We start from the raw sequence: 18,257 nt of genomic DNA, 5'->3' as shown, positions 1-18,257 counted from the left end.
TTCACCATATCCAGAGGTACAAATTCATCATATACAATAAATTTGTGGGGTGGCATTTAAAAATAAATGCAATATTTGCACTTTTTAAAAGCAAAAAATCTGCTTACCAGGCTACAGGTGAAGCAGCTCTTCTCGCTTTCTAAAGTCCTGTAATCTGTCATCATTTATGTCCAGGAGACACAATAATAATTTTTCATATTTATAAAAGGTTTGTGTGCTGCTGCACGTCCATCTGTAGGCACATTTTTGTCCCGTTTATATGTGCATATTAATAATGTGCTTTTTAACTAAAAAATATTGCACCATTGACTTTAGACCAGGTTTTAGTTGGTCAATGGCGTAGTCTATTTTAGTTGCCTTGAAATAGCAAAGCACCAACAATGCACATACCTTGTTTTCAGACCAGCACGCCAATGGGCGCACAAATGAGCGCAAATGCATTTGCTATTTAACTCTTTCACCGCCAGCGTTTTTAAAATAGTTGCCAGCCAGCGCCAGCGTTTTTCATGATTTTCACCAAAGTTTAATGCCTTCCAGAGAATGTTCTTCTTTAAATATATAAACATACAATATACCAAATGAAAGAACAGACCCTCTGCTTTCAAACAAAAAAAAACCCGTTTCATCCTACCTTTAGTGGTTCTTTTGCAATCAGCTTTTGAATATGGGTAGGTTTTTGCAAAAACACCATATTTTGAGCAAAAAGCAGAGATAATTCCATTTTTATGACGGACTTTTCATAGAGATCCCATTCAGAGCGATCTTTAAAACAGACACGGACATGCAGCAGCTTGCCATAGGGCAATACTTCCGGTTTTAAAAAGTTGCAGAAGGGCGCCAACTGGTGGATAATAGCAGTATTGCGGAAAGACAGAAAATCTTGTCATTGGCGGGGAAGCGTTTTCTCTTAATTGACGAGATATCTCGTCAATGGCGGGGAAAGAGTTAAACAATGTTGGGGTGGACGTGAAAATGAAAACTTTGCCAAGCTGAAACTAGCAAACAACACTGGTGTTGTATGTACGTAGTGTGTTTCTTTTTTGTTATTTGGATCATGTTTTCCTATTTCAGTAAATAAATGCAAATAAAAACATAATTTTTATTAGGAACTTAGCAGAAACGCTTATATAATATATATATATAATATAACTTTTTTTGAAAACATTTGGAATAACAAATGTGAACAAAATATGTAATACTTGATTTTTGTATATTTCAATGGTAAAATCTTATACATTGTGCCAGTAAAATGATTGCTTCAGTTGTTTTCAATAACTTGCATTCTCTTTTTAAGTGCAATAGTTAGACTCATAAGACATACGCTTTTCTTCTTGTCTCTCTCTATCTACCGTAGTCTCATTTAATCTCAACTCTAGTCTCTTTTTATCTGGGCTCATCTCCTCTAGTCTTATCACTCTTTTTTGTAAGAGTTGGAATGGTCTTCCATTGGGATGCTCATTTCTTTTCTCAATAATTCATAACTGCATGCAGAGTTTTTTCCTCTCCAGAAACAGACACTGAGCTGCTCCGGCATAAATGATTCAGGCCTCGTGCACCTAGGCCACACAGCCTCTCATTAACTTTTAAAACTACCTAGAGTCCCGTCTTGTTGCTTTTTGGTTCTTGAAAACCTCCATTTTAGGTTTTGTTCTTCAGCTGCAGTCTTAGTACAGTTTCTTTAGTGAAAGGGATAGGTCACTCAAAAATAAAAGTTGCTGTTTATTTACTCACCCTAAGGCCATCCGATATGTTGGTGGCAATTTTTCTTCAGTAGAAGAAAAAGAAGATGTTTTACAGAAACCCCAGTGCTCTGTGATTCATTTAATGTAACTGTTCTTGTTGTGGTGTTTGATGGCGGTTGGGAAATGAGCCTATCAGTTTCATCTATAGAGCGGGAGGGTAAAGCCCACTTCTTAGGTTGTGTCTCAATCAGCTCCCTAGCTTCCTAGGTTGTTAATCAATAGGGGTGCGCGGGGCAAAACACAAGGTTGAGCATTTTGGTTTTCCGGTATTTTTTCAACGCTGCCAAAAGATGATCTCCCGCAAATTATTGGAAATGTATAATGTTTTTTCCAGAGAGTTATTGATGAACGAGTGTTTTGGTGGCATGTAAGTACATTTTTTTCTTCATCTGTTTTTTTTTTTCGGTTTCTAAGTTGGGTGTGTAAGATACCAAATCCAATGCTATGTCATATTAATCAGTGTCTTGTTGACTAAAACATAGCATCGTTTTGAATTATGTCTGCAGCTCTAGCAACTTTTTTGGTGGGCTTGAAAATATTTTGACCCAGCGGGGTTAATTGTAACGCTGTGTTACAACTAACCCCTCAGCACTACGAAATGAAAACCGCTAACGTTAGTCTAATTCTTGCCGTTGTTTTAAATAGGCTACACACGAATGATTGCTGGCTGCCAACAAAATAAATGTGCCTGTCTTAATAAAAATCGTGTGTCAAATTTATTTTTGTTCATGTTTTTAATATTGATTCAATAAGGTCACGTTGAAGATTACACTTACGATAGGAAAACCGCTAACATTAGCATAATTCTTGCCGTTGTTTTAAATCGGCTACACACAAATGATTGCTGGCTGCCAACAAAATAAATGTGCCTGTCTTATTAAAAATCGTGTGTGAAATTTATTTTTGTTCATGTTTTTAATATTATTTGAATAAAGTCACGTCAAAGATTGAAATCATAATGAAATGAATGGCTAAAATCAGACTTTGATGCTCATTATCTCAGAATTTGATTTTTAAACTGTAGTATGATTATTACAGACTGGGTCACATATAAACATTTTTTTGTCATAATAGTGCTGCTTTTCCCCACATATTTAGACATTTGTATCCATTTATAATTAAACTATTGTTAGAAAAGGGCTGGATGAATGAAAACAGTGTGGATACCTGTCTATTATAGACAGATATATAAACAATATCCACTTCAAGTATATAGACAAAATAGTATTGAAATATTTGCCTGCAAACTTAATTTTTAGCAAGTGTTACAACTAACCCCCTGCCTGTTACAATTAACCCCACCTATGGGGTAAGTTGTAACGTTTGCACTTCTGTCACATTTGGTGTAATTGTCCAAGAATGGAAAGTACTAGAAACAAACTTCAAATGTTCATTTGTAGCAGAGATATGTGTGTTGCTTGTGTAAAAATATAATTATTAAAAACTCAAATATTTTTTGATTGATTTAGCCAAAACCAAAAAGCGTTAGGTTGTGCCCCGCTCTGCCCTATATTGTAGGGGTGGCACGGTTCACAAAACCCTCGGTTCGGTTCGTATCACGGTTCTATGGTCACGGTTCACGGTTCAGTACGGTTCTTGTTGTTATTTTTTCTTTAAATTTTTAACACTCCAGAAATGTATTATCTTATTAATGTATTAATTATCCATAATTTAGGATACAGTATTAAAAAACGTTATATCATGTAATCATGCACAAACTGAATTTGACTTTAAGAACATTATTGGGACCATCTCTGAGGAAAGCCAGATGAGATTTTGATAGAGCAAGAGGGAAGACATTGATGATTTCAACATGCTTTTCATTTATTTGGCAAAAAAGAGAATGTGTATTGCCATCTACATAAACTTTATGTGCATTTTTAGCACACAAAGATAACTTGCATTTATTAAAATGCCAACTTCAGTGTAGCTCTTAGATTTATCACTGAGAGGCTGCTGTAATACTGAGAGTTTATGTGGACGAGAGAGAAACATAACCTTTGCACCTGTAATATTAAAATCTCTTTAAGTCTCTTTTGTCCACTTTTGACCACTTCTGATTACTTTGAGGGGCAATTTATGAAATAAGATCGCGCAACTTTCACACGCTAGCAAAATGAAACTACGCGGAAATCAGCCGCTTTAATTTTATCAATGAAAGGCTAAAAATAGCGCTGAATATGAAAAGACGTAAAACATTGTTGTCAGTACCTCAGATTAGATAAATGGTCGGAGAGAAGGCGATCTCCTGTGGCTGTTTGAGCACATTCAACCCATAGACTGCAGTTCTATCTATTGTTTTATTTCCGCTGTCATCATAAGTAACATGAAATAAAAATATGTTTCCACACACCAAACTTATACGACGCTGGCGCATCCTCCAACTGCGGGCAGACTTCCTTTTCTCTCCCACTTGCCATTTCTTCACGTAACATAACCTGCAGTACTTATACTCCAAACCAGTCACCTCTTCTTTCGCGCGAAAGGGAAACACGCTATCTGAGGTCACATACAGGGCATGAGACTACATTGCGCATGCCATGAACCGTTGAACCGTGCGGTACACACGCGCTCCGAACCGAGACAAGCGAACCGAACGGTTCGGATTTTTTTCATGGACCGTGCCACCCCTACTATATTGCATATAATGTACAGGTTTGGGCACTGCTAAGGACCCTAGCTCACTTCACATTGGGACACTGTTTATTTATTTTTCTGTGACGTGACTGCTTAGGCACGTTGTGATAATTCACAGCTGTTATTTATCAACCAGCTAAACCAGTATCTCGCTGACTTAATTTTTAAAGACTTGTAAAGGTATATTATGAAACACTTTCATTATTCTCTTACATATCCATGCATAAATTTGGAGAAATAATACATTTAAATATTTTTTTTTTTTTTTTTTTTTTTTTTTTAGCTTTATTAGATAGACAGTGTGATAGGAGAGGACAGGAAAGTATAGGGTGGAGAGAGGGGAACGGGTTCGGCAAAGGACCTCGAGCCGGGATTCGAACTCGGGTCGCCGAGAGTGCGTCTGCACCATATGTCGGAGCACTGCCCACTACACCATAGGCTCCGACATACATTTAAATATTAAGTAGATTCTGGTCCCTTCCTGTATAGCAATGTGTGTTTATATTAAGACTAAAACAAACGTTTGTCTTATCAAAAGTTTCATGAAGTTTATTGAATTTGCTCATTTCTGTTGGAGACCTTCAGAAAAGGTTGTGTGATTTCCAGTAAGGGATAGGGACTATGCTCCCTGGTTTTTGCATTGCGTTATGGGAATTTTCTAGGGAACCATTGCACTTGACTACTGAACAAGGGAGCTGATTGAGACGCAGCCTTAACAAGGGTCGGTGAAGCATTGACAATCAGAAAGTCCTACAGTAAGTGATTTTATCATTATTAACAGAGACATCCTCTTGGAGGCATTTTGACTTGGGCCAAGACACAGACCGAGTTCAAAGTAGTACTCGGTCAATCCTATCTGAATCCATAAAACAGCGTGTGGATTTAAAGTGGATTAGAGCCTGTTTGAGGGCAGGCTAAGGGTTTGCTGAGTAAACCTGATATCGGTGGTCTTTCCCCAGCTCAAGCTCGCGCTGATTGTTTTTCAAAGAGATGCTATTTGCATTTCAGATATTTCCTAAATTCCCAAACATGTCCCAGAGCCAATCTGGCTCGAGCTGCTTCGGCTCAAAGTGGTGGAGGGACTTTTCTCTGACTGTAAATCCTGAAAGATGAATATAAAGGCTGCAGATGCAATGTGCTGCTTCACTTTGATCTTGTTTTATACTTTTTATCCTGCACAGAGCCTTCATTTGTGTAAAACTCCTTACACTGGGTCTCAGAACATCAGCGCTGAGCTGAATGCATCAGGAAAGACGCTTGCGTGTAAATACGAAAACGAGTACCCAGGCATGTGTGGTAAAATAGAAAGTTTTGAAATAAAAAGTGTTGTTGGTCTGCTTTTCATTTAAAAACTGGAAACCGAGTGCGTAGGTTGTGTTTTTGTACATGTGGTGATGGCCTCTACTGTGCTGTGCTAGATGAGCCATGATAACTGCATACTGTTCATGGTCATGGCATGACATATAAACAAGAATCTTAATGCGCTTTATGAGTGGGCCGAGCTTTGGATATGTCACATGTCAATGTGGGTGTGTTTTTACTGTCTCATTATACACAGAGATAACCACGCACGAGGGCACATAAATCCACACATTTCTTTTGCTTCTAATGGTGCTACTGTTGATAGACATAAATAAGAATCGACTAAATCAAGCAAGACCGAATTGTTTTCCTTCCCTGCTGAAATACCAACAATTGCTTCCTACCAGCTTATGCTGTGTCCTGGGCCTGTTGGAGTCTCAGGACTTCAGGTGTTGGTCTGGTCTGGGTCCTGACTCATTAGTCACTTTTACAAACCATACCTTTCAAATTGTATTAAAATTATTGTAAATCATTTTTTTTTTGTAATGCAAACAGTGTTTCCCGCAGAAAATTTGTTAGTTAAGGTGGTAGGGTTGTGCAGGTGGGCAGGTCGGGGGCGTGGCAATCAGAGGGGCAGGGCATATGCGTCATAATAAAAATAGTTTTATTTAAAACACTCAAATAAAACTCAATTTTGAAGAAACTATGAAAGAAAATTATCACATACTAGATTATTAATGAATTAAATGTTTTATCAACAGGCTAGTTATCCTTCAGACAGTGACGGACCATGTCTTTCTCTCATTTTGGCCATGTGGCGTTTGGTGGAATTTTTTTTTTGGACGACCTAGTTAAGGTGGTAGGGTATCCCAGCTTAGGTGGGCTGCCCGAACTGAAAAGTGCTGCAGGAAACCCTGAATAAATTTACATTCTAAAATGCTGGGTTTTTTAACCCATGCTTTGGTAAAATATTGACACACCCAAACTTAAAATTTAAATTAATCATATGCTAGGTGGTTTCAACCTATTGTTGGGTCAAATATGAACGTTTTATAGGTCAATTTATCCCAACAGCTGTGTTTTTATTTATATATTACCTAACCATGTATTGAAACAACTCAGCACTGCCACTTTCCTTCTGTTATCCTTAATTATTCCTTTCTGTTACCCTTGTTCCCTGAGAAGGGAACAAGACGCTGCGTCTCCCTTGCCATACTTCCTGCGTCCATGTTACGTTGTCTTCTGCAAAATTTCAGATAGCGAGGGCGTTGTCAGGTTGCCTTTTATACTTTCTGTCCCCCATGTCATACTGATGGTGACGTTAAGGGCTTGTTATAATTGTGCGTAGGTCCTACGGCGTAGGTTCCACGACGGTTTTCATTTATACTTTTGCGTCGTCATCCGCGTTGACATGCAAACACGCACACAGACCGCTGGTAGGCAGTATCCAGGCGTGTAACCACAGTAGCAGCGCGACCATCAAAGAAGAAGAAGCTTGGCAAGTTAACCCACAAACGAAGAAGAAACAGCAACTTGTTGTGTATGATTTGAGAAGATCAACAATGATGGAAGTAAATAAACAGCGACTTTTGTTGCAGTTTGAGTTAAATCACTCCTCAACTTGGCTCATCTTTGTTATCACCGTCACAAACGGAAATACCTATGATGCAGTTTTTTTACCTGACGGGAGGGGTTCTGGTGGACCAATCACAGCGCTTGAAAATTTGCATGTCAGGTTACGCAGAGCTATGCACAGGCTACGTATAACCTACGTCGTAGAGTTTACATACGACTATAAATCGGGCTTTACACCCCACTATCGGTTGAATTTGATATACACATTCAGATGCACCCGCCTGGAGGCATTCCCAAAACATCACTATGGCGTTGTAGCGCAACTTCCCTCGAAAAGGAACTTTTTATTCCCAAAGTTGTAATCAGGGAATGTCCAGCTGTTCAACTCTAACAAATTTCTTCATCATTCAGATAGATCCTTCACATTTCAATGTTTGACCAATTTGGTCCAATTTCTAGATAATCAAGTGTGACTTCATCAGGAAGTCTTCTATTCTGTGCATCTCGCTCTCTGCCCTCCTCTCTGATGTTAGTCGTCTAGAAGCATTTTCTCATTTTTAATTGGTTGTCATTTCTGGTGCCAGTGTGTGATTGAGATCAGGTGTTTGTGGGCGGGATTAAATGGGCTGATGTAATCTGTCATATTTATTACTGGCCAGGTTTGACCACCTGTTCGGTCCACTGGCACAGAGTGTGAGTCAACCTTTCTAACTCACACCTTCATCAGATGCCGGTAACCTGACAGAATCTGCCACATGACAGAGAATAGATGCCAAGTCGCGGTCATTATTTTCACCAGCGCTCTGTATGGCAGTCCTGTCGGCCCACAGCACACAGGTCACCTATCGGGAGAGTAAAAATATTCCTCTGTATAAATATACTGTCCACCCTCTCTCTCTCTCTCTCTTTCTTTTTCTCTCTCTCTCTCTCTCTTTCATTGTTGGTTCAATTAGAGTTTGAAATCAGATGTGTTGGACTTGATTTGTGGCCTTTTAGGTAAATCGATACGACACAAACTGATCTTATCAACCCACTATCAGACATAGCTTTTTAGTCTCAGGGTTTTACAGGTTTTCAGACAGACATAAATAAAAACCCTCTCTAAACCCTTTACCCTTTGCTGTAAAGAAAACCCAACATATCTTTTTGTGTAAAAGGATGTGATCTCTTCAGGGCTCAACAGTAAGTCATGAGACAAACCCGCAACCTTTGCGCAACTTAAGCAAAGCTTTAGCAAAATGAGCTTTGGGTGGTACTGCATTATCAGTGACAAAAGCATTTTGTTTTCAGTAAAATCTCTAATGTCCTAATACCAGGCAGGTCACATCAAAACTAATGATTGATGTCAATATTGATAAGAATATTTATTTTTCAGAATAAAAGCCCTTCTAGTTCCTCAACATCTGCACAATGTTTGTTGATTTTAAAGGACTGCTGATGGATACAAATGTTTTTATGGGGGCTTATGCATTAATACGTTGAGATGTTCTCATGCAGCTTTGTGTGCAGATATGCAGATTGTTCCTTAAGGGAGGAATAAAAAAAGAGAAAGAGAGAGAGAAGAGTAGAACTACAAATACATTAATTTTATAGAGCACAAAGCAGCTCAGCTACCAGCCTGCAGCGTTTGTTACAAGACTGGAAAACCTGTTTGGATGAAGCAGGAAGAGAAGATGAAAGGGCCTTTAGGTGATGGGTGAATATTCTTTGATGCTTTTTGGTCTCTCGGTCATAATGAGGTCTACAATACAAACCTATACGGGGATGAGTGAGTGTATGTTTGTTTTTATTTTCGGTGTAATTTTGTACCTGGACCTCTGCCTTTGAACTTGAAATGTTACATGAAATGAAGCTCTGTAGCATGGTGTGATTGATTTGGTCTTGGCCAACTAAATATGGAGAGAGACATAGTTTATAATATTCGATGGGAGAGAGAAAGAGAGGGGCTTGATATGAACCTGTACTGTACTCGAGAAAAAAAGAAACAGAAATGTCTATGTGTGATGATGTCACCATCTGCAATGATTCCAGTGGGGCTAATTAAAGGAATCTCGCTCTCTCTTTTTCTCTCACTAAATGTTTAAGATGCTGGCGCTGTACTGTGTAACACTACCTGAGTAAAAAAAAACTCACTGTGGGCATAGGCTTTATATGGTTACACTGTAAAAACCCTCTTGTCTTATACTATAAATATCACGTTAAACCTATAACTCTTGCCTTTGATATTAAACTCTCTGACAATAGAAACATACATTACCTTTGTCAGTGGGTACCTGCAGAGGCAATAAGACTGGAGACCCAAAGTAATAATCCAACATGATAAACTTTATTAATAATAACACTCAGAAGAAACATGGTAGGAAAAACACGCATTAACACAATGGTGACAGGACCAAGATTGAACATGAGTACTGAGCTTAAGTAGAAGACAGAAACAAGATAATTATTAATAAACAAATAAAACAAATTAACTAATGATGATTACTGAACAAGGAAACACAGGAGCAACTGACAAACTGATCATAACTGTGACAACTTTATAGATTGGTTATGACATCAGGCCGTTGAATTATTCAAAAATAATGCACACCCAAGGTGGATATGCGGCATGACAAGCAGCGGAGTGTGCAGTATTTTCAAATACTTACTGCGAACATTGCTCTGGTGGTTATTTTAAAGAGCACCTATTGTCCGATTCACATTTTTACATTTCTTTTGGTGTATAAGTGTGTATTAGTACATGTTAATGATATGCAAAAGGTACAAATCCCAAAGTAAACGATGATTGTCAACGAATTGTAGGCAACAGTTTTCTTCCTGGGATTCGTGAAGTAGACATTAACATTATCATTAACCCTCCGCTTCGGACTCACATCCTGTAAGTTAACTCCTGTTAGCAACCGAATCCTTCAAACATGGTAAGGAGCGTCACATGGCTGATGAAAGAGGTATTCAGGCCAATCAAACGTTCAAATTAGCTGGCCAATCAGGGACACAGAGCTTTTCAAACTTTTCATTGTGCAATTATGAGCAATGTGAATCTATTTGTGTGTTTAAAGAGACATTACACTTTTTTGTAAATATGCTAATTTTCCAGCTCCCCTGTAGTTAAACATTTGATTCTTACCATTTTGGAATTCTTTCAGCTGATCTCCAGGTCTGGCGCTAGCACTTTTAGCATAGCTTAGCACAATCCAATAAATCTGATTAGACCATTAGCATCACGCTAAAAAATAACCAAAGAGTTTCGATATTTTTCCTATTTAAAACTTGACTCTTCTGTAGTTACATTGTGTACTAAGACAGACGAAAAATTAAAAGTTGCTATTTTCTAGGCAGATATGGCTAGGAACTATACTCTCAAACTGGTGTAATAATCAAGGACTTTGCTGATGTAACATGGCTGCAGGAGGCGTAGTGATATTACGCAGTGCCCAAAAATAGTCCCCTGCTATTGAAGTAACCAAGGGGACTAATTTCGAGCAGTGCGTAATTTCACTCAAGTTTTAAATAGGAAAAATATCAAAAGACTTTGGTTATTTGTTTAGCGATGCTAACGGTCTAATCAGATTCAATGGATTGTGCTAAGCTATGCTAAAAGTGCTAGCGCCAGACCCGGAGATCAGCTGAATGGATTCCATAATGGTAAGAATCAAATGTTTAACTCTAGGGGCTGAAAAATTTGCATATTGTGTGGAATGTCCCTCTAAATATGTCCACCTCTATCAGTTTCCATGCATTGGTACAGCATGTGCTCGTCATATCCAGCCCTCCACATTAAATACATAATTTGTACTCTAAATCTGCATAATTTGACACATAGCTTAGAAAGCAATTTCCCTTCAAAATCACATTATTACTGTATATGTTGTTTATCTCTCTTATTCTTTTACACATACTCTCTCTCCATATCTTTCTGAAGTTGCTAAACAACACTATGTCTGGAGTTTCAGACACTCTGTGAATGTAAAGAGGCAAATCCATTATTAAACACATTGATGTTAATGAGAGGAGCTGCTAAACCCAATAAATTCTTTCACCTCCATTACCTCCATCCGTCTTTTATCATTTTTATTAAGAAAACAAACTAATGTTTTTTTTTCAAAGAATAGTTAAGATAAAACAGAGTGTTGTTTAGTTTAGTAAATGCTTGTTTAGTTAGCCTCAGGTTGTTTGAAACCTCGATGCTGATAGAATTACACTTTGAATAATGTTGCTCTTGCCACATAATGGAAGTTAAGAGTGATTTCGTCTGTCAGAAAGACCACATAAAAAGTGCAATAAAGGTAGTCTGTTTTACTCGCACACTTTATTTCAAATCTAATGAAGCCATATAATAGATTTGTTTTTACCAATTTTACAGTATACCAACAAGATTCATTGTTTTCTTTATGAAGTTTGAAAGTGTTGAAAAAATCTGATTCTTCAAAAAACATAACAAGAACATACAGTTACATAATTTATTTTTTAGGGGTTCACTTTTTCTTTAAGAGTACGCACACACTTTCCCACACAGACGAATTGGGTTTTCGTTTACTGCTTGCCTTTTCAAAAGTCAATACATTGTAAATAAATAATCGGCTTTTCTCTCCAAAAGAAATGCATAAATCTGTTTGCCTTTCCTGAAGATAAAAAAGAGTGTCAGGAAATGAAAGAAACAAGAGAAATGGGTAAAAAGAAAAAGCTGAACTAAGTTTCATCTAGATCGACACTGAGGATACAATCTGCTTCAAGATCCGACAGAAAGTGCTTAATGATTTTCTTCCACTCTGCAGTGTATCAGAAAGCATTCAGCGAGAAAACGATGACATTTAGATAAAGCCTGAGGAGACATGAAGTCTTGTAATAGCCTTTCTGATCGCCGTGTCGCTCTTGTCCTGATATGGTTTTTATGTGTGTGTTTCAGCATGCAGGAGCGGGCGGTACAGAGGGTGTGCGCGTGGCTCGTGCTGGTGTTTTTGACCCTTCTGTCTTTCTGGGGTCACCTGTCAGATGCCTCTTCTCACCGCAGTCACATTGGTAAGTCAAGGTTAAAGTTTGTTTGACCTAAAGGATTGTTATGGTTTATTTTTTGATGATCATTTTAATGAGCAGCCTCATTACAGTAAAAGCCCAGATGGATTGCATGATTCGGGTTGACATTACCATAAAAACATTTTTTGCTCCGTACCAGAAATTTCAACTAATGCCTCTAATGTAATAAGCATAGCTTTAAAACATAAAAACAATGCCTGTTAGTATGCATGTAAGTGTGTGTGTGTTTGTGCTAAGGTAATGACCTCAGCTCAGCAGTAAGTGGATGCTTAGTTCAGCTTAAAAGTGGTCCAGAGAAAATCTTTATGATGTCTGTTTATAAGAACAATCGCTGATGAATCACAGGACTCTGAAGTTTGGGGTCATGTAGAGGCTTTGTAGAAGGTTTAAAGTACAAAAGAAAGTTCTGCTGAAGTTATTTTTCTAAGCATTGGTTTATGCAATATTAATTGAAGATGGTACTTATTAGCAGACAATTATGTTTTTTTCAATTGTGATCACTGTATAGGGCCATTTATATGTTAGGCTCGATGTATATAATTCTTTGTATTGACTTCTTAGTTTTTGGCTTTGTGGACAGGACATAGTGCCATATTGTATGGTGGAGCTTTTATGCCTGCCTACCCAAGTTTAAATCCCACTTGAGTAATTTATAATTAACGTATATGCTTATTGTTTTACTATTATAGCTTTCTACATTTACATTTATGCATTTGGCAGATGCTTTTATTCCGTGGACATTTTTATCAGTAGGGGACCTAACGCTTTTTAGTTTTGGCTCAATCATTACATTTTTCTATATAATATAATCTATATTTAATTATATTTTAGAGAAGCAACACACACATCTCTGCTAAAAATGACCATTTGAAGTTTGTTTCTAGTACTTACCATTCTTGGACAATTACACCAAACATGACAGTAGTGGAAACGTTACAACTTACCGCATAGGTGGGGTTAATAGTAACAGGCAGAGGGTTAGTTGTAACACTTAATAAAAAATTAAGTTTGCAGGAAAATATTACAATACTATTTTGTCTATATACTTGAAGTGGATATTGTTTATATATCTGCCTATAAAAGACATGTCTACACTATTCATCCCTCATCTAACCATAGTTCAATTATAAATGATACAAATCTCTAAATATGTAAGAAAAACACAGCACAATTATGACAAACATTTTTTTTTATATCTGACCCAGTCTGTAAAAACTAAACTAAAGTCTCAAAATCAAATTCTGAGATAATGAAAATCAAAGTCTGATTTTAGGCATTCATTTCATTATGATTTATTCTTTGACATGTTCAATCAATATTAAAGATATGAACAAAAATTTGACACACAATTTTAAGACAGGCACATTTATTTTGTTTGCAGCCAGCAATTGTTAGTGTGTAGCCTATTTAACAAAACTCTTTCATTAATAACTCTATGGAAAAAACCTTGAACACCTCTTGACTTTGCTTACATGATGGAATATACTTCTCCAGTTATTTTGCCAAAAATGGCATGTAACCAAATTCAAGGTTATTTAGAAGCTGTTTACTCATAGCCTGACTTTACTGGGTCTATAGTTGGTCGTAATTTACTGTCTCGGATTTGCTTGCTGGGATGTGTTGCAATCACTGCTCTGCCAGTAGAGCTACATTAACACTGAACATGCACTGTAGATCTACATAAATGGACGTGCTCTTGTAGCTGTTTAAAATCAAGTGCATGGTTCAGTGAATTATTTGGTAAGTTTTGCATGTTGGATTCTAACATGCGTTTGATGAAGTTATAGGCAGACTACTGGTGCAGTCTAGTGTGATTAATTGAAGAGATCAGATGCAAAAGTGCGTTTGACATGTTTACTTGTAAATTAGCATTTTTTTATGAATTGTGCCAACAAACTTCTATCTCTGAATCTCCTGAGGACGATGTTACGTGAATTTTAAGTAAAAGTATTTGATGAAGGTATAATTCGTGCAGAGAGCATTCTAGTAAAATCTTTATCTCATTTTTGATGGCGGTGGCATTTAGAGGGTTTTGCATCTGAGCTCCTCAATTGTTTTATTTGAGAAAATTAAAGTAAATTTTTCTTATCAGAACATTGTCCATGTAATATTTGTGGTGATGTAGCAAGTGTCTTTTACAGATGTGTGAGCTGATAACATTACGAGGCGATCAGGGCTTATCGTAGTCCCAGAAAAAAAGCGTGTTTGAGCTGCTTTCATTTAAAAACACCTTGTCCTGATTAATATGTTTAACATATTTTGTTGGCATTGTTTTGTCTTAAGATGCACACCTGTAGTATTTTTGTAAGGTACAGTACTGTGCAAAAGTGACCACCAGCTTTGTTGTTTTAGAAGTATGTATGTTCATCCAAATTTATTTTTCAATCTTTTTATTAAGATACAAACGGGAAATATGTACAGATAAAAAATTATAATCATTTTCAAGACAAAATGTCTTCTTTAGGCATCATCGTTGTTTAGTGTGACCTCTCTTGGAACTAAACACATCTTGAGCGTTTTTGAGCAGAATGAAATGAAAAGACGAATTTCTTTAAAATTAGAAATTAGGATTTAAATTTATTTAGGTTTAAAGCAACACTATGTAGTTTCCATGTAAAAATGACTTGCAGCTCCCCCATGTGGTTGAAAAGCGCAACAGTGCCTGGTATCAGACACTCTTCTGCAGGCAGGGGGAGGGGCGGAGCTGTGTTTCCTACCCTCCACCGCCACTTTCAGAGTGTGCTTGTAGCAGCTAGGAGGCTGCTCAGGTTGCAGCAACAGTTCAATTTGTCCAGTTAAAAGTTGTTCTATCACTGAAATAATTTTAGAGACATTATTTAAAGGTAAAAAAAACTACATAGTGTTGCTTTAAGAGATCCTGCAGTTTCCTGCTATTGCTCAAGTGGAAGGGGAGTTTACCCTAAAAACTTGACACATCAGTTTACATTTTTATACACTTTTAATACTACGTACACATTTAATGTATTTTCTGGATGTATTTTATTAAAGAGACTGAGAAACAATTATATATGATCACTAACATTGAAAAAACAACCAATCTAATTCTGGCATGGTGGCTTAAGACTTTTGCATAGTGGGCCTACTGTATATTTGTAAAAACTTCTTAAATTACCTAATATTAATAAGGCCCAGTCCTGGAATAAGCTAAACTCTTTTTCCGGGAAACCGCCCCTAAATATTTATTTTAAACTGGCATCACATTTTCTGATCAAGAACCCCTTTATGGATAGAAAGGATGAGCAGGGGCCCTTATTATATGTATCAAATTATGACCAATTTATTTATTTTGTTATGATTGCTACATTACAAAAATATACAAAAAATGCACATATTGTTAACATACTACATAACATTTAAAATTTACTCAATAGTTTTTAATGTATGATCCTTCCTTTTCATCATGTTTTTCATCCCAAATAAATCAATGAATTGAATTTAAACCATATTTGGAGGAACCCAGGAATATCACCACAAACCCCTATTTGAAGACCCATGACATATTAATACATTTATTAGCATCTATATCAATCCTGCTGATATTGTTTTGGGGTCCTCTAGGTCCTATGTGGCCCCTTGGAATCATTCACACCATTCAGCCTATTAGCAGTGGCCCTCCCATTGCCTGTGTCTGTATTTTACCAGAGGTACTTATGTACTCTGTTGTCCAAGGTATTGCCTACCCAGCTACTATTTATTTTGATTGAATAACCACTCCATGTGTTTTAAGTGTCAGCCAATCAGAGCAGACGAGAGGTAGGAAATAGTTCAGATAAACAGTTAATTACACACTACTGCTTAACAGGTCAGTGGAAGGTGACACACACACACACACACAACACACACACACACTAAACCACTGGGAGGGAAAAACTAATAACACCAAACTCTTCTTCTCTACGAGCAGCAAACGCTTCAGGGACAGTAAGCTAAATGAGAGTGAAGTGTTTGGTACGCGCACACACATGTACACGTGCATGGGGAATTTAGCCAGGAAGTTTACAGTTACTGTAGGTCATTCTTTATGAGGCTCATCCTCTCAATAAAACTAATATCCCCGGAGAGAGGGAGAAAGAGAGGTTGAGGAGAGCTAGTGAAGGACAAAAGAAAGAAGAGAGAGACAGGAGTGGAAATAGACAAATGAGGAAATGTAGGAACAAACATGAATCCAGCAGTCCTGAGGTCTCCTACCCTCAGACAGAATGTGTGTGTGTGTCCGAGTCTCTGACGTGTCCTAAACTTACCTGTCCTAAACAAGACACAAGGTACTGTATGTCCAGTGACATCGACACTGTACGGAAAGATAGGTTTTGTGTTTGAGCCTGTGTGAGGGTGACATTGGCTCACACGTCTCGCTGACCGATGGTGCTGTCGTGTGACAGAACCCAGGCCTTGGTTTTTATGATTTCTGTCACCTCTGCCTTGTTTCATCCCCAATCTGCCTTGCACTTATTTTTTCTGTCTCACTCTTTCCGTGTGTGTTAACATCAACAATAAAACCAGAAGCTTGTGAGGCTTTGTATGCGTTCAAACGCTTTTTCTTACAAACACATTTCTGAAATGTTGTTTCAACCCATGGTTTATTTAAAAATGTGGACATACTCAACCATTATGTTAAGTGTTCATATTTTATCATTTTAGCATGGGTTGAAACAACACAGCATTTTGTAGAGTCTGGCTATTTGTGAATAACCAGTATAGTGAAATATAAATGTATACAGTATTTATAGCGACACTGGACATAATAGATTTATGAGGCAGGCGTAATCATATTACGAAGTGTTCGAAAATGGTCCCCTGCTATTGAAAGTTACCAAGGGGACTTTTTTCGGGTGCTGCGTAATATCATTGCTGTTACGCAGAGACAAAGTCCTTGATTATTACGCCAGAAAGAGAGTATAGTTCCTAGCCATATTGGCCTAGAAAATCACAATTTTTAACTTTCCGTCAGTCTTAGTACACGATGTAACTACAGAAGAGTCAAGTTTTAAATAGGAAAAATGTCGAAACTTTATTTTTGAGCGCGATGCTAATTGTCTAATCAGATTCAATGGATTGTGCTAAGCTATGCTACAAGTGGTAGCGCCAGACCCGGAGATCGGCTGAATAGATTCCAAAACGGTAAAAATTAAATGTTTAACTCTAGGGAGCTGGAAAATGAGCATATTTTTTAAAAAGTGGAGTGTCTCTTGAACCTCACACATACTACAGTTTAGATTTTTTATCGCACGGGAAATTCAAACATTGAACTAAGTTTAAATATGCAGTAATTTCAAATCAACTTTATGGACATCTTACATTCTGCGCATTAGCCCTCCACCGCTCCACTACATGCATTTCTTTGAGCGACGGATTTCCACTCATACGTGACGTTTTACTTGGCCTTTGATTATAATTAATTTCACCATACAAAGAATGCAAATGACTTGACTTTTGTTCAAATAAATGATCCATTATGACTGCTTTACTATATCTACTAAGGCAAGCATGCTCCTCTAGGGACTTTTATGTGTGTGTGCGTGCGTGTGTGTATACGGTTTGTGTGTGTGACACTTGCATTTTAGCTCCAATTAGTTTCAATCAACTCTGAAGGTTCAGATAGCAGAGCAGAATGAAAGACTTATAAGTGTGTGTGTGAATGCGTTTGACAGCTCTTCTTTAAAAATAACATACTATACAAAGCACCTTAACGAAAAGGTGTTAATTGTTATCCCACTTTAAACTTGTGATGGCTTGTTATGGCGTGATTTTACCGCTATTTATAAAAACGTTATTTAATTTTAGATTCTATTTTACCAATCAGGGTAATTACACTTTTTTATTAAGAAGAAAGTAGATGGGTTGGTTCAGTCACAACTGATAATTTGGGATGAATAATTAATCACTGTAAGTTATTTCTGATTATAATTTTGTATTTAAATGTCAGTTTTATAATGTGCCATCAATTTG

General features: G+C 37.3%; 2 protein-coding genes across 2 annotated transcripts in view; both read left to right on the top strand.

Moving 5' to 3' along the window:
• Positions 1-18,257, top strand: part of tafa3b (TAFA chemokine like family member 3b) — a 101,764-nt gene that overhangs the window by 48,130 nt on the left and 35,377 nt on the right. The window contains exon 2 of the mRNA XM_065247143.2: positions 12,163-12,275. Within this exon, the coding sequence (XP_065103215.1) occupies positions 12,164-12,275 (112 nt within the window). The 5' untranslated portion in view covers position 12,163. The remainder of the gene's footprint in view (positions 1-12,162; positions 12,276-18,257) is intronic.
• Positions 1-18,257, top strand: part of LOC135729456 (putative helicase mov-10-B.2) — a 167,785-nt gene that overhangs the window by 120,193 nt on the left and 29,335 nt on the right. The gene's annotated exons all lie outside the window — the stretch shown is intronic.

The sequence above is a fragment of the Paramisgurnus dabryanus genome, chromosome 11 (assembly GCF_030506205.2).
Source record: "Paramisgurnus dabryanus chromosome 11, PD_genome_1.1, whole genome shotgun sequence".
Taxonomy (NCBI): domain Eukaryota; kingdom Metazoa; phylum Chordata; class Actinopteri; order Cypriniformes; family Cobitidae; genus Paramisgurnus; species Paramisgurnus dabryanus.
The sequence above is the reverse complement of the archived record's forward strand: the minus strand, read 5'-3'. Positions and strand labels throughout refer to the sequence as shown.